The sequence below is a fragment of the Corvus cornix genome, chromosome 22, assembly GCF_000738735.6.
Source record: "Corvus cornix cornix isolate S_Up_H32 chromosome 22, ASM73873v5, whole genome shotgun sequence".
Taxonomy (NCBI): Eukaryota; Metazoa; Chordata; class Aves; order Passeriformes; family Corvidae; genus Corvus; species Corvus cornix.
In genome coordinates, this window is record NC_046351.1 from 4,351,540 (window position 1) to 4,374,422 (window position 22,883).

The following is a 22,883-nucleotide window of genomic DNA, read 5'->3' on the forward strand; positions in this document are numbered from 1 at the left end:
GTTGGATTTTCTGATATTCATGTCTAAGAGTTTCCTTTCTTCTGTGGCTCCAATCCACCATATGGTGGTGCTTTAACTAGGGAACTAAAACTATTCCAAAGGAGCTGTGGAGCTGCCTTCACCCCGAGCTCAGCAGCACTTCCAGTCTGTTGATCGGTGCAGAGAAAGGAAACAAAACTCCTGTTCCACCTGTCAGCCACAGGAGCCCTGCAGCAGCTGCAGCTGGAGGGAGCAGAACCTCCCAGCCCTGGAATCTGAGCGTCCTCCCTCACATCACCACACACAGTCCTGCAGACAGGCACCAGACCTGGCCCTGCTGCCTTCTCCCTCCATTCTGGGCAGGAGGGAGTGAGGCTGGGGAAGGGAGCCCGTACCTGACTGGCTGAGGAAGAAGCAGACGTCGTCCCTGAACACGGGGGTGTTCCTGTCCAGGAAGTCGCTGGCCAGCTCCACCATGACAGGTAACTCCGTCAGCTCTTCCAGCACCTGGCGGGTCTGGCACAAGGAGGGGCAGGAAGTCAGGTATTACATCATGTTTATAAAACCAAGTGTTTGCACAAAAAAAGCTTTCTAGCTGCCACACACTGGAAAATATTACTGTTAAAAGTCCCACATGAAAATCAGTGCTGGATTATACTTTAATTACTCAGTAGTGCCCACACTCAAGTCACCAACAAGCCCTGTGAGAAGCGACCTTGCTTTGGCACCACCACCAGCCTGTGAGGCCAACCCCTCCCTCAAACCGAGAATTCTCTTAAGTAAGGCTCACATATTATGTAACCCTCCACACAGATTATGCAATACTGGGCGTCCTGAGTGTGTATCAGACTGCAGCTTGAAGAACTCAGAAACCACCACCTACACCCAGGCCAACCAGAAATCCCACCTGGCTCCTGGCAGCCCCTGCCTTGCTGCATTCTGCTCCTGCATCATCCCTCCCCTGCCAGCTGCTTTTTACAACAGAGCAGCCTTTGTTTTCCAAAGCTTTCCACAGCCATGGAAGTCACAGGAACCACTTCCCTAAGTTCAGGTTCATCAGCTTTTATGTCCTCCTGCTGTTGCTGTGAGCTGGAAGTCTGGTGTTTGCAGCTTTCACAAGGGTCCTCCTTCATTCACCTGTGTGCACCTGCTTACTCTTAACCTGATTAAGGTTAAGAATCAATCCCTAACCTGAAATCAATCCTTAATCTGCCTGGCACACTCCACACCCTCTCCGGGAAGACTTCAGAGCCTCTTCCAGGGCCTAAAGGGGCTCCAGGAGACCTGGAGAGGGACTGGGGACAAGAGCCTGGAGTGGCAGGACAAAGGGGAATGGGTTTAAACTGAAAAAGGGTAGACTTAAATTTGATTATTAGGAGGAAATTCTTCCCTGTGAGGGTGTGGAGGCCCTGGCACAGGGTGCCCAGAGCAGCTGTGGCTGCCCCTGGATCCCTGGCAGTGTCCAAGGCCAGGGTAGACGGGGCTGGGAGCAACCTGGGACAATGAAAAGTGTCCCTGCCCACGGCAGGGGTGGCACTGGATGGGCTTTAAGGTCCCTGAAACCCACCCCAGCCTGTGATTCTGGCACTGAGCCCAGCCCAGGTCCCAGAGCCCAGCACTCACAGCCACTCCTGCGTGGTAACTCGTGCCACAGGCAATGAGGATCAAACGCCGACACCTCTGGATCTCCTTGATGTGATCCTTCAGCCCACCCAGGTTCACTGTGAGCAACATTGGAGAGGAAAATCAGGGTGGCCAGGTAGGAGAAATTCTCAAGATCATTGATGCTAACAGCGTGTTACCATCTCCATCATCCACTCAGCAAAACACCATCATAAAATGGGATCTTGCCACCAGCACGTGGAATTCTGGAGGCACTCTGTGACACACACTTCATCTCACACCAGCAGGGTTTCCATCTCCCACTGCATCACCCACTTCCTCCCCTGTGACTACCATCAGTAACTGCTAGATACAGAGCTGTTGGGAATGAGGGAGGCTCAAGCTCAATTACCAGTGTAGTCATCGAAGTTGACCCTTCCTCTCATCGTATTAACAACAGATTCTGGCTGTTCAAATATTTCCTTCTGCATAAACGAGCTGAAGTTACCTATGAAGAAAGAAAGAAAACAAATTAGAACACTTTACCTCCTGGTAATTGCCATTTTTCCTGTGTATGTAGGGAAAAGCTTGGACCAGGCCAGTTACCAGCTAGAGATTATTAAACTGATACTTCTTTTTCTGCCAAAACATCAGCTCATGATGAGAGCTTGATTCAGGTTTCTGGAAGGTGTCAGTGAAGGGCAGATCCAGGCTGGCAAGTTCGTGAGGGATCAGTCTTGGAAAAACCAGATGGCTCCAAGCAGGAGGCAAAATCCTCAGCCCCACAATTCTCCTCAGTAAGGTGTCAGCAACTAGAGGGAAAGTCCCGTTACACGTGGGGACTTTTTTGCCCATGAGGGTGACACAGCACTGGACCAGGCTGTGGGACCTCTGCCCTTGGAGGGCCGGGCATCCCTCGGGGCAGGGATGGCACCGGGTGACTCCAGGCCCTCCCCCCGTGACCCAGCAGCCCCTCCCCGCTGCCAGCCAGCAGCTCTCACCCTTCATGATCTGCTGCAGCTCCATCTGCAGGGTCTGCACGGCCCGGCCCGGGTGGTCGCCGGCCGTGCGCTTGATGCGGTGGATGGACAGACGCCCGTCCACCACGGCCGCCACGTCGTCATCCTCCAGGAAGATCACGCGGTTGGTGTGCTCGATGACAGCGCTGCGGGGGCACAGAGCACATCAGCCCCTGCTCTGGGAGCTCAGGGCTCAGCCCTTCCTAGCACACCCCACGCGCGGCTCCGGAGTCGAGGAATTTCCTCGCCTGTTAAAATCGGGCCACTCCTGTAAAGGGCATTTCCACCCTGCCAATGGAACGGGATTTTTTTCCACCCGGCTCATTATTAATTTCAGTGCCTGCTTTAAGGAGAAGCTCTGAACTGCTCAGACAAAGCAGCGTGTGCAGCAATGGGATCTGTCTGGAGCTATGAGGTCAGGAGGGCAGGGATTTCCCCTGGCACACAGGCTGCTCAAACACAGCCTGTTCCTTCCTTGGTTTTTCCAGGGATAAGCCACTGTCCCTCCCTGTATGTCACTTCGCCCATCTGTAAAACCAGGGACAGCTTTGTCCCCTGTGGAGGCACCTGCGATCTGCTCAGCAGCACTCCCTGGAGTGTCACTGAGAAGCTCTAAAACCAGAACACATCGGGCTGTCCTAAGAGTCTCCACAATTCTCTGATGGAAAGAGCTGCAGAAATCAACCACAGCAGTATTTTTACATTCCTGGAGCAAGCACTCATTTCTCTTGAACCAGAGAATCCCAAAAACTCTGCTAAGGCTGCTGCCAAGTTAGTCTCTCTCACTCCTCTGGGACTGCAATATGCCACCTTTGATGATGAAGGAATTGCATGTGTGCAGAGATCCCTGGAGAATCAACACAATTCTGCTCATAATTAGCATCTGTCCTGCTAATTTAGGTCAGTACTCCCTCAGGTTTCCTATCACTGGGAAATCCTACCAACAGGTGAACCCGAAGAAGGGTAACACCCTATTCCAAGGTCAGTGTTCATTCCTTTAACAGCAACTCTGTTTTGGTATTTGTGAAGTAATGGCCACATGCACACAATTTATTCACCAAGAACCCACAGCCTCCCCATCTCTTGCTCAAGAGAGCTTTAAACAGGATATTTCTACACACACCAGAGATGCTGGAAAACCCTACCTGGCATCAGAAGCAAAGTAATATTCCACAGCTTTCTCCTCCACGGGGAAGAGGCAGGTGGTGCTGTCCACTCGGGACAGGCTGCAGCTCCCCTTCTTGTCTTTCCCTAGGAGACAGGAGGGTCAGGGGCTGCCCAGGTGCCGCACCCAGAGAGGCCCCAAGGCACGGTACCAACATGAAGCACTATTTTCACGCCTGCAGGTGGTCACAGCAAAGGAACTTGTACTGTTGTGCCCATTTCTCAGTTTGCTTGCAAGAGATTTCTGTGTTTTTTAATAAGTCTGCAAGTGTATTAACAGTGCACTTTTACGTTTAGAGGAATTTATCAGGAAAAAATCCAGATTAAAGTTTTGTGTGGCTCCACTAGCAGAGAATTCAAGATGCTTTATGAGCAGCCACATTTCCCTGCCCTGTTGATCAGTTTAAGCTTCTCCCATGTTCCTGTCTGGTGAGACTCTCCTGAGCCCCCAGAAATGGACCAGCATTGCTCCTTCATTGTCTGTTACTCTCAGCACTGGGGAAATTCTTTCAGAGCTGCCACCTGTGTGACCACCCAGCTCCCCTGAGCACCGCAGGTGGAACCCAAACCTATTTCTGTCTGGCTGAGCTCACAGCTCAGGAAGTCTGGGATTAAGAGCTCTGCATTGCTCCTGCACTATCAACCAACCACCTCATCCTGATCAGAAAATCAGACCTGTGCTGTTGGCCAGGGAGGCATCCAGGGGTGCTGGAGGACACAGGACTGCGAATCAGCTCTGGAAAAATCTGTCCTAAAAGCTCAGTGTTTCACCAAGGATCCTTTCTGGAGTACTCTGGCAATTCCCAATACCATCTCATCCTCCTCCTCCACACTGCTTCTCAGTGGTGAAGCTCATCAGGGATGCAGATGAGGCACCCAACACCTACTGCTCAGCACCAGCCTCGAGCAAAATTATTTGCCAGTCACTGTGCAGGGTATGGGGAGGGTGGGGGTGGATTAATCAGCTTATCCACCAAAATGGGACCATTGCTGAAGAACAATAACACTGAAGTTACTCCATTCTATATTTATTCCATAATCCTGATGTTGTTTCACCTACTAGACACTGATCTGATTCAGTGATGCAAGCAGAGCTCGTGGTGTTCTGATCTACACTTCTGCAGATGAAAACGTGAAGGAAAAATACTGCTTTCATGTTGATACTCAGTAAAAAAGGTCCACTCAGCCAGTGATTTAGAGCCTTCCAGTTCAGTTATGAAGTCAGTAAAGGAGGAAAACAACGCCTTTGTTGTTGAGACAGGACAGAGCAGAGCTGTTAGTGGCCACTCCCCCACAGAAGCACCCCAGACCTGATCAGAACATGCAAATTTGGTGTCTCGAAATAGATCATTTCCCTGCATTGACTTTATTATGTTGCATTGCTTTCCTCGTTACAGGCTGTGCACTGGGGGGTGGTTATTGTGCACACACGTGCACGGTGTGTGCAGTCACCAAGGCTGGGTTAGGGAGTTACAGTGAGTATTTTCAGCCAGTTATGAGTTTTATTTTATCTGTGGATTTGTCCATTTATCTATAGATAATCTGATTGTTACTCCACTGCACCAACCCCTCATCTACTACAATTAGAAGCAACACAGAAGGAATTTTTAAATCTCTTCCCTCCTGTACCCAAGAATGGAGAATTAACCCAGGTACAGTAAAAAGGGGCAGGGGGGCAATTACTCAGAAAAGCCTCAGTGCCTCTGAGAGCTGAGGGATTTGGGTTCTCAGAGCCCCTGGGAACTCACCTGGCTACGGAATTTTACTCCAAACACTGAGAGATACACGGGGTAAAGAGAAATAAAACCTCACCTGATGTTTGGAGTCAGGCAAACCAGCTCCTGGTTCACCTCTCAACAAACCCAGGTCTGCTTCTCCTCCAGCAAGAGAGATGTCAGATATTTTACCCAGGGAGTGCCTGAGGCCACTGAGCCTCTGCTGAGGGTGGAATCCCATTTATTTACAGTCACCAAGGATCAGATCCTCCCCCTCTCAGAAAAGGGTTCTCCTGCTTCAGATGTGAACTCGGTTCATCCCATCATGGGACAGGCTGGCCTTTAAAGCACTTCAAGTGAACAACAGATGGTTCCCCCGATAAATGAACAGCCTCAGGCCAACCTTAGTGCTGCCACCAGAGGCTGCAGCTCAGATTCACACCGTGGTCAGGGGCAGGACACAGCTCCAGAAGGAATTTGGAGCAATGCTTGCATTAGGATTATCAGCAGCCCTCTGCTTTAGTGGGGTTCATTTTTAAGGTAATTCAATGTTTCCCTCTGCAGCCAGAGCTGCAGGAACACTCAGTACAACCTGCACTGTCATCACTTTTCCACATATGCTGGGCATTATGTCCCAATATTTGAAATGGGATGGGTGGATTTTCCCATGTGTTGCTCGTGGTGTTTCTGATCAAGAAGGAATTTTGACTCTCCCACTTGTTTCACTAAACTGCATGGAAAGCAATAACCACATATTAAAAAGACAATGCATCTTGGTCTCATTTGATTCCTTTCCAAAGGAACTGGAGGATTTGTCTGAAATTTCAAGTACTAGCTTTTCTCTGGTAGGCACCTTCCTCCATTTTTATGGATATTCCATCAAAAGAATGATCCATAGATTGTACAGCTGAAAGTGCAATTGGAAAAAAAAAAACAAACTTCAGATAATCAGTAAAAATATATAGTGTTACATAAATGTATTAATATTACTGCTAATTATCCAATCAAAAGGCAAAGCTCCTGGGGCTGGTTCTTGCAGCAGGGGATCAGCAGCTACACTGCTAGGAGGCAGCAGGGCAGGAGAGCAATTCCTTTGGATCCCTGCACTGCTCAGAACACAAGCCCAGGGACTGGACAGGTTCAGACCCCTCTGACAGCAGTGAGTTACAGAGTAATTCTAAGTCACTCTTCATTTTCAAGGGTGTCTGTGGTGGTAGAACACATGGGAGAGCAGGATGGACAGACAACATAAACACACATTGTCCCACAAAGGGGAACAGCTTCTAAAAATGGCTTGGGGTGGCAGGGGCAAGGTGACAGTGCCAAGCTCCAGCCTGCAAAGCTCTCTCCTCTTTGTTCTTGAAAACTACCAGGCTCACAAATGCCAACATGCCACCCACAGAATACAGACTTCAGTTTAACTGTACTGTTTAATTTATTATACTGAACTATTCCAACATCCCTGGAAGTGTCCAAGGCCAGGCTGGGCAGGGCTTGGAGCAACCTGGGATAGTGGAAGGTGTCCCTGCCCATGGAACAAGATGGGCTTTAAGGTCCCTCCCAACCCAAACCATTCCATGACTATACTTTATTCTACCACAGTAAGATGAATTTTCCTTGTAATAACTGGACATTAAATCTTTGATTACAACACTAGAGGCCAACCTGAGGTAACTAACACCTATAACCTGAGCTATATGGTGGGTAGAACATGTGGTTAAAAACTTGCTTTTAAAAAAACGTCTCCAGTAATGGTTTCATTTCCAAAGTACAGCTGAAGTCTGTATTTCAGAGCCCACAGCTGTGTGTGGCCGTGCCCTGCAGCGAGGGGAGGAGCTCCCCACTCACCTGTGCGGTACAGGATGGGGATGTGGTCGGTGGAGAGCTTGTGCTCGCTGCGCACGCCGATGAGCAGGGGGCTGCCTCGCCTGCAGGGACACAGGGACAGCCTCAGCACCCCGGGGACACCCCCACACCCCCACGCTGGGGCTCTGCTCCCCAGCAGCAGCTCAGGTGCACCAGGGCACAGCCAGAGGCTCCCAGAGCAGCTGCTGCTGCAAACACGGGGTGCAAACACAAAGAATAAAGAACACAGGGATAAAGAACACAGGGATGTGAGCAACCTGCATCAGGGTTAGACAAAATTCCCAAGAGTCACTGCACACCTGAAGCAGGGACTGCTCCTCACTGGACATGCCTACAAACAGGCTTTGGCACTTAAGTTCAACCCCTGTGGAGGCACACACACAGTGAAACCACCCCAGCTGATGCTGGTGTTTAAAAGTGGGATAGAAAACCTGAACACAAGGCTGGCCCAAATTCCAGGCCAAATGCAGGACTTGTCCAAGTGCTGCCACAAGGGCAAGCATAAAGGAAAAGGTAAAATCATCTCCCTTCAGATCATAACCAGAGGATACCAAAACCAAGCTGTTCCAGACCAGGAAATAAGAAATTTCCAAAGTATTTCTGGGAACTTTCTGTTATGAGAGATGGAGAACAAGAGAAAGGAAATTAAAAACAACCACCCTCTCACCTGCATATGCAGTGCGGTAAGAATGATTTCTACTCTGTCTTCTGACGTGGGGGTACAAAAACAAGTGACAGACAGGGTGCAAGAATGTTCCTCACATGGCAACACTCACCTGGTACCAACCGCCTGCCCAGGGTAATGAACACTCTTGAACACAAGGGCAAAAGCTCCTTCCTGGAACAAGAGAAACAAACTGTTCATCCCTTCTGTTATCTGAGGCCTGGGCACCATTTCAGTGTTCCCAGCACAGAAACTGCTCCTGTGTTTCTGTGGACGTGGGAGAGACACCAGAGAGGTTTTACAGATGTTTTCAGAACCTCCTGTAGCTCCAGCCCCCCCATCCTGGAAGGGTGTCCCTCCCCTGAGCCTGGCAGCACATCCTCCACCACTGAATGAGTCCTGAACCCACCGAGAGACACTCAGACTCCCTTGGTTATCCAAGTGGCTCCTGCTTTAGCTCAGGGTGCAGTGAGGGGACCCAAAGGCAAAGCTCTGCTAAAAGAAGCACCAAAACCAAAAGAAGCAACAAGTGTTTGCTCAGATGAGGTGCCACAACCTGCCAGCAACACAAGTTCTTGGCCTGTTGCTGCAACAGCTCCTGGCAGGTAAAGCAGTGAGGAACTCAGCGGAACCAGGTGCTGGGGGGTGAGAGGTGAACTGTGGTGGATCCTGTTCCTGCACATCACCTCCAGTGGAAGCAGAGGCTCCGCGGAGCAGCTCCCACCAGGGGTCAGCAGCAATCCCGGACCGAGCTTCGGGAAGGACTGGAAGCAGCACAGGCTCTCCCAGGCCGGCTCCCTCCCAGCTCTCACCACCCCAGCCAAGGGCTGGAGGCCTCCAGGTGCTGCCGTGCCCCAAAATTTATTCATTACCCAGACGAATACTGACAAATGCTCAAGAAAACCGAATGTACACCTGAGATGAACTGTCAGAGGTTCACGCCTTAGCACGTGCCCCAGAGCATCCTGCAGCAGTGGCACGGGCTGGTGCTGCAGTGCCCTGGCAGCGCTGGAGGGCAGGGGTTGTTTTGGGGGGGGTAGGGGTGTCTGTCCCACTGTGTCCGTCCCACAGCTGCCCTCCCTGCCCGCAGCATTACCAGCTGCTGGATGACCCTCTCCACCAGCGTGGTGAAGCTGATGTCGTCGCTGTCGCGGTTGTCGTACATGTACTTGACCAGCTTGGCGATGCTCTCCGTGTCCGTCTCCGACTCGAAGTCGTAGCCCTTGCTCTCCTGCAGGGACAGCCCGTGTGGGTGACCAGCCCTCTGCCTTCCCTTCCACCTGCCTTTGCCTTCCTTCCCACCTGCCTTCCTTTGTTTTGACTACTCCCTTCACCTTGCCTTTAACTTTTTTCTTTTTCTTATGTCTTTCCTTTTCTTTGCTCCTACCTTCCTCCCTCATATTTCCTTTTCCTTCCCTTTTTCTTGCCTTTCCTTTTTCCTACTCTTCCTTTTCTTTCCTCCCCTTCTTCTTTCCTTTCTTTTTACCCTTCCATACTGCAGTTGTTCCTCCTTTTTTCTCTCTTTTTTCCCCATCCTTTGCTCTGCTTTTCCTCTTTTACTTTTCTGCCTTTCGTTTTTCCTTCTTTTTCTCCTCTTCTCACACTTTCCTTCCATCCTTCCTTCCCACCTTTCAAATTGCAATACAAGGAGAGGAGAAGAGGGCAGTGAGTGGGAGTGTGAGGGGAGTGGAGGAGTGTGAGAATGTGAGGGGGAGAGTCGGGGTGGGGGGACCCAGGGAGGGGGTTTGGGTGGGGAAGTCTCAGTGGGAGAATGAGTGGGGGATGAGGAGGGAGTGGAAGTTGGGGGGTGTGAGCAGGGCAGTGTGTGAATGTCAGAATATGAGTGGGGGAATGTGGGGAGTGGGAGTGACGTAGGGAGGGAAGGGGGGATGTAAATGTGAGAATGCACCCACGGAGTAGGAGAGTCTGTGAGTGTAAGGGAAGGAGTGAGTGAAAATATGGGTGGGAGTGCAAAAATATGAGTGGGGGAACATGAATGGAGGTGGGAGTGAATGTGAGTGGGGGAATGACTGAGAGATGAGTGAGCAGTGAGTGGAGCAATGTGAGTGAAGGAACGGGGCGAGTGGGGAGAGCAAATGGGAGAGTGAGAGTGAGAATACAAGAGGGGGAGTGAGCTGGGAAGGGTGAGAGAGAAAAGGGGAGTGGAAAAGAAGGGAGGGTCTCACCCCCCAGGGGTCACTCACCAGGAACTTCCGCAGGTCCTTGTAGTTGGTGATGATGCCGTTGTGGATGACGATGAACTCTGAGGACAGAGGAAAGGCCCTGCTCAGCCCCGTGCCAGCCCCAGCCTGGCAGCAGAGCCCACACACATTCCTGTGGGACAGGCCCTCGGCAGAATAAAGCACATTTCACCTCCTGGTGCCATTCCCTGCTCTGCCCCATTGGCATGGCTGGGATAGGGGGGATAGCAGTGACCTGGGTGCAAAGCCCCTGCAGGCACCTGAGCACTTGGCAGCTCCCGTCCTGTTGGGAGCAGTGAATTGCGTGCTGCTGCTGCTGCCAGCTGAGCACTGCTGTCCCCTGGGCAGCCACGGCCAGCACAGCCCACGCTGTGACAGCCCCGAGCACACCAACCCCGTTCCCTACAGGGGGAATTAGGGGAAAAAAGTTTACGAAATTCCATTCCAAAGAACAGCCACGAAAATTCCCACCATCCCATTTCCTTCCGTCTTCCCCTCCTTGCCCTGTGCCCACGCACCCACCCAAGCCCTGGGCACCCACCCCAACCCTTCCCAGGATCCCTCACTGCTGGGAACACTCCCCGTGGCCAGAACCCGAGTCCAAGCCCAGTGGGCTCAGCACCACGGCCTGAATGAACCCACTGCCGGTGCCCAGCCACCCCTCCCGGGACATGGAGGGGCAGGCAGCTCTCCCAGAGGCTCCAGGAGCTGCTGAGGAGCCAAGGGTCCGGGGAAGGCACTGACCATTGTTCTTGTCGGAGCGCTGCGGGTGGCTGTTGATGGGGTTGGGCTCCCCGTGCGTGGCCCAGCGCGTGTGGGCGATCCCCAGGTGAACGTCAAACTCGATGTCCAGGTCCATGTCCTGTTGCTCTGCAGCAGAAAGTTTTAGTCCTGAGGGGTTGTCCATACCCCAGGTCAAGCTCGGAGTCTCACCAGGCCTTGGGGACTACAGGGCAGCAATGCTGACAGGGCCAGCAAATCCCACAGGACAGAATCACAGAGTTGTCAAGGTCGGAAAAGACCTTTAGGATCATCAAAGTCCAAACCAAAACCTCAAGGGGTTTCAGGGCAAGGCAGATGCACACAGAAAACAGCCCTGCATTCCTCACTCTGCCAGAACAAAAAGCAACCTTTAAGGAAGAATCCAACCCTGAGCTGTCCCTCAGGGGTGCTCCTTGCCATCCTGTCACCTGTGGCTGAGCCAGCCCTGCACACCACCATGGTTATTCCTGCATCCCTAACCCCGCTCTCTCCAAAGTCTACCATGAGCATGAATATTTCTTTTGGAAAAAAAAAATACTCCTCTCGCTGCACAAGTGTTTCCACAATCTTTTTAAAACTGTATATCCTGACATTTTCTTGAGCAGGAAAACCTCCCTTCAGGAATCCTCTGTCCATCTCCTATTTCTGTACCACACATCCCACCTCGTCTGGGCTTTCTGGCTCCTGGTTTACACTAAGATTAGACTGACCCACCTCCCTCTGGGACACTCAGCACTCTGCACCTCAGGTGAACACAAGAATGGGTTAAAAAGACCTGAATTACACCAACACAGCAGCTTCTGAATGTGAAGTTGAGATTCTGACTGCTCTGAAAAGCACCTCCCCACCCTCACACAGCCTGTATTCCACTCCCAGCAACTTTGTGCATCTTTGCACTGAGCGCAGATTTAATGAATTTAAGGTTTAATCAAGGGAACACAAAGAGGCAGAAGGAGATGCAGAAGCCCTCGGTCTCTGCAGTCCAATCAACGTGACAGTGACACACACCAGAGCCCTCCTGCAGCCACTGCAGAGCCCGGCCCCACGGGACAGACGGCTCGAGCTGGGACAAGCGTTCCATGGGAACATTTAAAACCCAGCTGGGGAGGTCCTTACAGCATTTCTCCTTCTGCCCAAGATCTAGGTCTTGATAATTCTCTCCTGCTAATTCCTCTACTCTCAGTTCAAGGCGTTTTTTGGGTGCTTGTTTATGAGTTTTTCTTGTCTGTTTTCCATGATGCATTTCAGGTCTATCTTACTTCAGTAGGAGGCAACTCATTTGTCTTGAAAAAATCAGGACTTCTCTGTAGCTTCACACCAACAACCACAGAATCACCAGGCTCTTCACAGCTCATCCCTGAGCGTTTACATCTCTGGCTCTTTACACACAAGTTACTTGGAAATACGGTGTTTGTGGGTAAAACAGGTGATATTTAAAAAAAAACGAGGTGAGAGGACATGTCAAGGGAAGAGGGCAGGCAAAGGAGGAAAGGGAGATACCTACTGTGAACCTCTTCATCCAGAGCCTTCACTTTCCCCTTCTGCTTGATAATGTGGATTTTGCAAGCATTGGCTTCCCAGTCTTTGTCATTTCCACCATCGAGTCCCACACCTAAACCCCACCATGGAACACGAAGAACGAGGGTCAAGTTCAAAAGTTATTACAGTATTTTATGTAAACAAATTCTGCCCTTTTTGATTCTTCCAGAGCCCTTTCTCCAATAGCTGGCCCTCCACATAAAGGCTAGATACCCCTTAGATTAGAACTCAGTTTTCTCTTTGTCACCTTGTCAGTATTTTGAAAGCGTTAGGAGGAAAAAACAAAAGCCCTCAAGAATGTTTATAGAAATCTGTATATCGAAGTTAATCCAAACCTCTGACCACAGGCACATCCAGTTTGTGTTCCAGCTTTCTTCAAAAGCAGAAGGTGGTAGAAACCATTCACAATCACACCATAAAAACCATCACTTAGAGCCCAAGCTCCCAGCAGAGCCAGTGCAGCTCAGACAGGTACCTGCGGAGTCGTAGCCCCGGTACTCCAGGCGCTGCAGCCCTTTGATGAGGGTCTCCAGGATCTCCCGCCTCGTCCGGGGAACATGGTAGTTCAGGTAAGCAAAGATGCCTGTGGGGGGGGGGAAAGAGACTCATTTTACACCAAAATCCCAGCTGGGGAAGCTCTCTGTGAGCACCAGGTTCCCACTCCAGCAGCCTCTGTGCCTGCGGGAAGCTCCCACTGCACTCCCAGCTCTGCCTGCCCCAACCAAGGCTCAACAGAGACATCACTGACAGTCAAGAGATCAAAACTACCCAAAACCACTGAAAGCAGCTGAGCAGGACAGGCCTGGGCACGATGGGAGAAGGAATTTCCCTGTAAGGTGGACGTACACAACAGGATGAGCTGTCAGGAGACAACACAGGGCACAGGAAACTCATCCCTGCAGGTGAACAAATCGAGGTTCCCTCACGTGGAGCTGAAGAACCGTCAGAGAAAGGAATTCTTCCTCCAATAGCTTCTTCCAAGTTCCTCCCACAGACTCACTAAGAAAAACAATCATTTCACTCATGCAAACTAAGACTCCCAAACTAACGGAGCTCTCCTTCCTGTAGGTTGCAAAGGAAGAGGAATTGCTGCTTCTATTTTTACACAAATTCCTCGATCTCTAATGCCAGCTCCGGCTCAGAACAATTCCCCTTGGTGCCACCACGAAGCAGCAGGATGAGAAGACATTTACTGGATGCTACAAATATCCCTTCTTGAAACCTACAGCTTCACCCTGTGACATTTGAAAGGAGAAAATATCTGTGTGGAGTAAAAGCAAGACCAGTTTCACACAAGCATCCATCTGTGTAAGTGACTGGGAATGCCAGGTTTGCAATTTGAGAAACTTTATCAAAACCTCTTGAGGAGAACGGAATTCAGTCTCACACACACAAAGACATAAAGTCCTTCTTAAGGCATCCCAAATCTTTGATATTTTCCTGAGGGTGCTGCCATGCAGATCCCAAACTTTTATTCATGAGAGTTTTACTCCCAAGGTGGCTTTTGGAACATAAATTCTTACATTTACCCACAGAACATTTGAAAAACTGCAGTCTTAAGCTGTTTGTGTTTTGGACTTAAACTAAATAATTCAAAGCCTTTCAATGTCTTTATTTTATAAGCACAAGTATGGACTACTCAATGCTGAGGGACCATGGACAGGTCTCAGGATAAGTTTATCCTAAGCTTCTTCCCATTCCCTTTAGAAGTTACACCTCCCTGCAGCTCTGCTGCCAGCAGAGCACACCACAACTCGCTGATTTTCTTCCACACCGCACATTCAAGCATTCCTCTTTCTTAATCCTAGTCAGATGAAGGGGAAAAAATGGAAAAGGAGCTTTTCACTTTGTTTCTTAAGCTTCTGCCTTCATTTCCCCAAACCACCTGCAAGATTATCAGGACCACGTTTATAAAAATTCAGTTCCATTTCCATTGCTCCTGACATCCCAAACCAACAGGGCACACAGGGCTGCTGCTACCTGGTCAACATGAGTGTTGGATCCAGTAACTCCACGGACAGGGTGAGCTCCTCCTGCACAAACCTCCCTATCCACAGCTCAAAGCTCAGCAGACAAACCCCTGAGGGCAGTGAACCACCTCTGCTGAGCTCCAAACCTCTGAAGGATGCTTTGCCCCACGCTCTCCATGTCCAAACCCTCACCCCCACCCTCCTGACAAAAAAAACCAGTTTTCCAATTTGAGATACTCTGTTTCTAAAAACTGCCAACTTCAGGCAAACAGCAGCTTCCCTGTTCCAAGTGAGCTGACTCCAAATAGCTGAAGGATGGCACGTTTCAGCTATGTCCTGGATGCCTAAAATCCTTAAATGACTCGCAAGCCTTACAGCAGGAAGGAGCACAGAGCAGATTGCTTTGTTAGCAGGAGCTGGAGCAGCCCCTTTCCTCGTACAAACACCCAGAGCAGTGGCAGAGTTACACATACAACAACAAGTGTGCACAAAGCAAAGAGAACCAGCACATCTGAACTCTTCTGGAGGCAGCTGGGCTGCAGCAGCCTGTCCCTGACACCGCCCTGCACACCAAACACCTCCCAGGACACCATCCAAAGTACAGCTGCTCCACAACAGTCAAGGCCAACACAAGGAACTACGGGCTCAGGAACGCTGCCTGCATTTTTCCAAATTACCTAAATCATTTGCGTTGAAACCTCTCCGTGTTTTATGTACCTTGGATCCCGTTCCCACCCAATCCCTGGAGCCTCACACCCCGTTCTGATGGTGCTGGGGCCTTCACGGAGCTCTCCAGAAGCACCTCCAACCCTTGCAGCCCTCGGTGGCATTTCAGCTCCCCTGCCACGGCACAGCCCAGCCCCACTCAGGCACAGCCGCCCGGGAAGTCATTCCAGGGCACAGCACCGAAGGCCACCCCGGTGGGATACACAAACAGGGCCGAGGAGAGGTGCTGAGGTGCTCTGGGATCTGAGCACTGAATTCCTGCTGTGGCCAGCCTGGCTCCCGGACGTGCTTCCCAGAGAACAGCACCAGTGTGAAAGCACAAGGGCCCCATTGATGGAGCACAGAGGGGGCCCTTCTTCCCAGCAGGGCACGGGCAGGATGGGCTGCAGGGAAAGGGTAGGGAAGGAGCCTCACCTATGGAGAGTGCCAAGAGGGGAGAGAAGAACTGTAGGGAAGGTGGAGGGGAAGCAGAGAACAGCAAACTCGCTCTGTGTGCTCTGCCACCTCACACCCGGCTCGGCCCGGCCGTGTCGCCGGCCTGGGCAGGGAGCGGCGTGTCCAAGGGGTGCCAGGGAATGGACTGGGACCGAGGGATGGCAGGGATGATGGAATGAACTGGGACCAAGGGATGGCAGGGATGAGGGGTGACAGGGAATGGACTGGGACCGAGGGATGGCAGGGATGAGGGGTGACAGGGAATGGACTGGGACTGAGGGATGGCAGGGATGAGGGGTGACAGGGAATGGACTGGGACCGAGGGATGGCAGGGATGAGGGGTGACAGGGAATGGACGGGGACTGAGGGATGGCAGGGATGAGGGGTGACAGGGAATGGACTGGGACTGAGGGATGGCAGGGATGAGGGGTGACAGGGAATGGACTGGGACTGAGGGATGGCAGGGATGAGGAGTGCCAGGGAATGCTCCAGGACCCAAAGGATGGCAGGGATAAAGGCTGTCAGGGAATGCTCCAGGACCCAAAGGATGGCTTCTGGCACAAGGATTGCAGCTTATTCTGAATCTGGTTCCCTCCAGAAGGGTTGACTTTGGACACCACCGTTAAATCTGAACCCAAAACAGACAATGACCTGAGAAGTTGTTTTCCCTGCAGATTTCAGCAAGTTCAGTCACACCTACAGTAAAAAACTCCAACCAGCAGCCCAAACCCTGACTGCTTGCACCAGATCCCAGCTGCTGGCAGGGCACGACGAAACGGGCACAAAGTGGCAGTGGCCTCCCCACAGGGAGGGGTGGCTCAGCCGGGAGGAGAGGGAAAGCTGGAGTGTTTATCCCTGCCTGTACTGCAAACAAACATAAAACACCCATCCAGAAAGGAGCCAGCTTGGCATTTGTCTCAGGCATTGAAAACAGCTATTAATTACAGCACAATTATATGAAGAGGCCTGTGAAAAAAACTGAATCCAAGACTAAGAATGCCACAAAAAAACCCCAACCCTCCCAAAAAAAACCAACCCAAGGAATTCAGTGCTTCTTCTCAGAAAGCACAGAGACTATGAAAACTAAGGAAACCAGAAGAAACACAGACGCAGTGTTAGTGCTGCGAAATACAGACACACTCTCCAAAAAAACAGAACCTGGGAGAGACAGTTTTGATTCAGCCCAGCTTTTAGATCCTAAGAGGAAAATAGCTGGAATGGTAGTGGAGATGCCACTGGGAAAATCAAATTCTAAGAACTCATCCGTGAGCAACACATCTGTCCTGTGTTGCAGTGTATTCTATTCCCATCCTCACGAGCTGCTGGAACCTGGTGGGGCAGGGTTTCCTTGCCTCCTCCCCCTGGACTATCTTCTGTTAATGAGCCCATCAACGCCCGGCCTCACAACTCATCATCCACTGTGAGATGCTCCACCCAGAGGGAGGAACCAAGCATCCCATCCTGGATATCATCTGAGATTCCCAACACCACAGACACCCTTTCCACTGGATTTCCAGAGGACAGGAGCTACGCAGCCACCACTGGACCTTGCGAGGAAGAGCAGCCCCTTTCTACAGGATCACTGCTCTGACAGAACCACATCCAGCACTTCAGGAGGACTGCAGCCACCATCTCATCGGACTGCTGCTGCTACCCTGACTAACAGGGTGTCAGGTTGCATCCTGACACTGTCACTTTGAACCAGTGTTTTCTGCCTTTTTTTTAAATTTCCCTATTAAATTGTTATTCTGACTTGGTGCCTCCCACTGGTTTGTTTTCAAACTAGCACAACATTTTACAAATGAGAAGGCAAGTGAGACAGGGAAGTTTAAAACTCACCTTGGAGAAAACAGGAAAAAATTAAATAAAAATAGAATATGCATAAATGACACACCATAAAAGTAACAAATGAGGCAAGAAGGCTCCTGTAAAAGAACACAAGTCTTCCTAAATGCATGGCTTACTAGTCTACGGGCTAAAATCCAATATTTGAAGGCTTATCTCCCATTTGTGTTACTTATCATAATGAACTATGTGTAAATAAACTTCATTTTTGGAAATATTTACAAATGTGTTTCATTTTCCCTTTTACAAACATCCTGTAATGATGTAATTCTTCATAGCTGGGGAAAGTTTGAATCCCCATTTAGCAAACAGCATTTTTCCTGTCTCTTAACTACTGGATCGTTCAGGAATGTCTGAGCAATCACACCTTGTAACCACTCCCGCTTTCATGTACAGTTCCACTGCCCTCGACAGAAACACTGATGAGGAAAAAAAGATGCAAAGTGCTCTTTATACTTCACTGACCTAAGAGTATTTCTGAAAAATGTTTCCTTCTCCCAGCAGCCACCAACAGGGCTCTGAAGAGAGAAGCCTCCTCTGGAATTAGACCTCGAGCCGTGGGTGCCACTTGTGTCACTGTGCAGTGGGGATCCCCACGGTGCCCACGTGTCGCAATGTCCCTTCACCAAAAACCCTCCTTTCACTCCAAGTGAACAAAGGGTCGCTTCATGCAGCCACAGAACACCCAACTCCACCTCCCAGCCCAGCAAAGGCCTTTGTCACACACCTGAGACACGTTTTCCCCGAGTCACAACGCCCTGCTCAAGCCTTGCTCTCTCCCTCCCTGAGCTTAGACTGAAATCAATCGACACAGCTCGAGACATGAGAAGACATCAAGTGCACAGAGCTTTGTCAGGAGCCCTCTCAGAAGTGACAATTTCTCCATCAAAGTGACAGTTCATTGAAATCACTCAATGGAAACGTTGGTTTGGATGGAATTCCAAGGCAAATCCACGGAGTCCCATCAGGGTCCCACACGGTGCACCACTAGCCTGGATGCCAGGTGCTGAGAATGTACAAGCTTTGAGCAGAATGTTCCCCAAACCAGCCCACCGCGAGTTTCAGGGCCGCGGCAGACCCAAACAAGGAGTTTTGGTTTCAGTACACATTTAGACGCCCTTCCACGCAAGTGCTTTCAGCAAGAACGTCACACCTGCTCTCTGTAACACTGCAGAACGAGCCAGCAAGAGGAAGCACTCCAGAAAACCAGGATATATCGTGACACTTAATCACTCTGCCTTGATGAGAGCCCCGAGCTGGCATTGTTTGAGGCAAAATACACATGAAACAAAAAAAACAACCCTGGGAACTTCCTTCTCGTGCTGCACTGTTTGCAATTGTGAAGTCCCAGCTACAAGAGGAGAGCAGCAAGGATACCGCAGGAATTCCTACCTGACAGCCTCAGAAAACACAACACCCCTGTCTGGAACATACTGACACACCTCAGGACTGACACGAATGCACTTCAGAATCAGCATAATAAAACATTTCAACTACTAACCTGACACAGGACCTTGCACGTGTGGACTGGAAAGATAAATCCAAGCATGTCAGCTTATCAGACAACTCTTGAATCATGCTAAGATCCATAGTAGTAAATTCTGCATATATTTCTCTCAAGTGAAATACCTCGAGCAATGTAATCTAGAATATAAACCATTTCCTTTCCTGCAGGTTTGCCTTAAACACTTTACCTGGGGAACCACCAGAACAGGCATTCAGCTGCTTCTGACACTCAACTCTCTCACAGAGCTGATTTCTAATACTCAAGCACAAATCTTAGGCCTTCTTACCACCAGCTACATAAAGAATTCCCCATAAACAGTTGGTAATTTTAACAGAATAACATTTTCAACAAATGGACATTGTTGATTTCTAAAGCTGACAGTCACAATACTTTTTCTGAGAACTTTATTTTCCTGTGAGCTTTTTCGGAGCTCAGGTTCTTTTATTTCATGGGACATTCACAGGCAAATGAAATGAATCACCACTTCCAGGTAAATGACCTTCTCCAGATCCATGAAGTTACTCAGGAATTGCTTCTCATAATCCTTTCCCTACTAAAGTAGAAAAGCCTTCAGGCAGGGTTTACTTCCAAATTCCTTTACCCTATTACTGTTAACTCATTTCCATAGACCTTGTTATCAGTACATCCACCTGGCCATTCCAAGGAATCCCTTATCCCAGAACTGCTGCTCAGCCCCACTGGAGGAGCTCCTGTTGCTGCTGCCTGGCCGTTCAGGGACGCGCCAAACCCTGAACCAAAACATCCCTTTTTCTGCCCAGTCTGAGGAGCACAAGGTCAGGCCCAAGCTCGCTGTCATTGTTATGTCTGGGAGCTGCACAGAGGAGAGCTGACACTCAATTCATCACCTCCAGGCTGGGAAAAAAGCAAAACACAAAAACATCCACTCCGTGGGGATCCACATTTGTCCAATGGACACTTCTCTCGCTGCCCACGCGCACAGCTCCCTCTCCAGCTAAAAAGGGCAGGATCTTTCTCCTGTCGAGAGTAAACAACCAGAGCAGCAATTCCAGGGGCTCACTCTGGGCCACAGCCACTGCTCCATGCTCCACTCCAAGGCAGACACCAGGTACATCCAGGTGTCACCGATGTGGGAGGCCTGAATGTCCCCACTGATGTACATGTTACCCCAGAACTAGAAACTCAAGTCTTTCCTAAGCCCATTTTTATCTTCAGTAATCACTAGTAAAACAAGACCGAAATTCTACAATCCAAGACCTAAATTCTACAATCCCTTTTTGTCATTAAAAAACCAGCCATGGCACATGACAGGTTTACTGATTTACAGAACAGTCTATCGAGCCTGGCTACCTTGAAAAACCTGTTTCCTGAACTGTTTGTAGATGCCATTGAACTGGTTTGGTGCATTTGGACCAAAGCACATCCAATTCATACCTGGCCAGGTGTTCAAACTGCAAGTTTCTGATACACACCAAGGACAAACCCTATTTTTCACTAACACTATCAGAAACAACCCCCCAGCACATCTAAACAGCATTGATAGCTGCACTTTGAGGCTCCTTTCCTTTACCTGTCCAGCAGCACAAGCCCGTCAGATCTTGGGATTTCGTAAGGTCAGAAACCTGAACATCAGGCTGAAAACACTGCGTTGATAATTCCAGTCTGGAAGTTGCTGATGAAGTGAACTGAAGCTCTCCCTTCAGTGTGACAAACTGAGGTATCTGAGAATTCAGGTAACAGCAGCAGCATTGTCATACTTATTTTTTTTTTAACTCATCTTAATCACTGCCTCTCTACGTGAAGTGAATTGGATAAGACTCTGAACGTGGATGGGCACCCACCAGGCAGCATGGCAGGATAAAGCAATGTTTATCCATCCCCACTTACAACTCCATCACAGAAATGTTGTGTCTGAGGGCTCAAACACGACACCAGGCCCGTGCAGCTGCCACAGCCTGAGAAATCAGGGCCCTCTGCTCCAGACAAACCAGCAGCCCTTCAGTGAGGAGAGACAAGTCGCTCTCACTCCGGGACACATCCCCGACTCTCCAGAGACAATAAACCCTAATGCTTTTCTCACTCTTTCCATAAAATGTTTCAATATCCAAGAACAACTTCACTTGTATCAAAAAGGGGAGAAACACATTAAATCCTGAACACAACTAAGTAACTGCCCGGTATTTTCAGGGCTTATCACGACCAAAAAGACAAAGAGCAGAATGTTAATATTGCACATTTCAAAGGCCGGATCTCAAGTAAGGCAAGCACGAGGCACCAAAACCATCCCCTATTCTTGCAGCAAGCTATTTATAATAATAATTATCCTTTCTATTCTTAGCTTTGCTCCGCTTTGTACTTTTAACACAAATTAACACGGTGTTAAATGTGAGCTGAGGTATGAGTCTCTGATTGATTCTCTACAGCACTCCACAACTTGACAGCTTGAAGGCAATGCCGGTTCCATCCCACAAAAACAATGAGAGAAATGGCAACTTGCACATTAAGTGTAAAACCCACAGTCTCGCTTAGAGCATAAATTTTCACACAAAAATATCGGAAAAAAAAAGAAGGCAGTGTGGAAAGAAAATAGGAAAATCCAATAGATCGCTGTTGCATAAATTTCCATGGAAAAACATGAAGACGACGGGATAGGAAGAGGAAGAGAAAGGATAAATGATATTCCTGTGTGTAAAGGATGAGGCAGGGTGGCTGTATTGCCATGGGAAGCGCCGTGGAAGGCACAGCGGCCACAGGAGAACCAGAACCAGCCCCGGCGGCCCGAGCTCACCCCGGGCTTGTGCCGAGCTCGGGGCACGGTTCCGGCACAGCCGGGCCAGGCCGGACCCACGGCCCCTCTGCCCCCCAGCCCACACTGAGCCAACCCAAACCGACCTGTGGAAAACAAATTATCACGAGTTGTAACGCCTAAACAAAAACACCACCACCACCACTTGGCACCCGGAGTGGGAGTGGTGACTCCGACAGGACCAGAGCCACGTCCGGAAACGCCACCGGAGCGCCCCTTCCCACCCGTACGTGCCGTGCACCGGGGCTCCCGTGTCACCCGGGGCTTTCGGAGCCACGGCTGGGAGCCCCGGCCCCGGGCAAGGTGTCCCCAGCGGCACAGGGCGCAAGCCGCCCGCGCTCGGTGCTGCGGGGCTCGCACAGCCCGGGGCACCGGCCCTTTGTCCACTGCCGCCACATCCGCTACAGCCTGGGGACAATTCGCCCTTTAGGTCACTGACACGGCGCGAGCCGCCTCCCCGCGGCGCCGGCATTCGGGATAACGGGGCCGGGGCTCCTCTCGCCACAGCCGGGGTGGCGGCAGCGGCCGCTGCCCTCCTTCTCCGCCCGGCCGGAGCCGCGCCGCGGCCTCACAGCGCCCGCCCGGGCGGCTCCTCCCGCCGGCTCGGGGCCGGCCCAGGCCCCGCGGTCCCCCCGGCCCGGTGCTTACCGCACATGGTGCTCCCCGGTCCGCGGCCGCGCTGTCTGTGGCGCCGGGGCCGCGCCCCCCGCGCCGGGCCCAGCGCAGGCCCGAGCCCGCCCCGCCCCGGCCGCGCCCGCCATTGGCCGCGCCGCCGCCGCCCCGCCCGCCCGGCCCGGGACGTGGCAGCCGCTGCCGGAGCCGCGTCCGCCGCGGGCGGGGGGCCGGGCGGACAAAGGGGTTCCGCCTGCCCCGAGGGACCGGCACCGGGCACGGGGCGGCGGAAGCACCACCCGGGACATGGGGATGGGCCCGTTCCCTGAGCGCCCCCGGTGATTCCCAGCCCTGGGGCGGGGGGGGGGGGGGAGCCCGTTCCCAGACCCTTCCCCGTAATTCCCAGATACCGGGGGGGGGGGGGGGGAATAGGCCCGTTCCCTGAGCCTCCCCGGCAATTCCCAGCCCCCAGACCCTCGGGGTGTTGCCCTT

At 51.1% G+C, this 22,883-nt stretch overlaps 1 protein-coding gene across 2 annotated transcripts in view; it reads right to left on the reverse strand.

The window, feature by feature from the left end:
- GFPT1 (glutamine--fructose-6-phosphate transaminase 1) overlaps positions 1-22,506 on the reverse strand; it is a 34,134-nt gene extending 11,628 nt beyond the window's left edge. For both annotated transcript variants that reach the window (XM_039564246.1, XM_039564245.1), the window contains exons 1-13: positions 22,428-22,506; positions 12,987-13,094; positions 12,477-12,584; positions 10,955-11,080; positions 10,214-10,272; positions 9,106-9,240; positions 8,122-8,183; positions 7,328-7,407; positions 3,746-3,851; positions 2,583-2,746; positions 1,994-2,089; positions 1,603-1,700; positions 375-495 (exon numbers count right to left, since the gene is read on the reverse strand). In XM_039564246.1, the coding sequence (XP_039420180.1) occupies positions 375-495; positions 1,603-1,700; positions 1,994-2,089; positions 2,583-2,746; positions 3,746-3,851; positions 7,328-7,407; positions 8,122-8,183; positions 9,106-9,240; positions 10,214-10,272; positions 10,955-11,080; positions 12,477-12,584; positions 12,987-13,094; positions 22,428-22,434 (1,270 nt within the window). In that variant the 5' untranslated portion in view covers positions 22,435-22,506. The remainder of the gene's footprint in view (positions 1-374; positions 496-1,602; positions 1,701-1,993; positions 2,090-2,582; positions 2,747-3,745; positions 3,852-7,327; positions 7,408-8,121; positions 8,184-9,105; positions 9,241-10,213; positions 10,273-10,954; positions 11,081-12,476; positions 12,585-12,986; positions 13,095-22,427) is intronic.
- Positions 22,507-22,883: the final 377 nt, after the last annotated feature.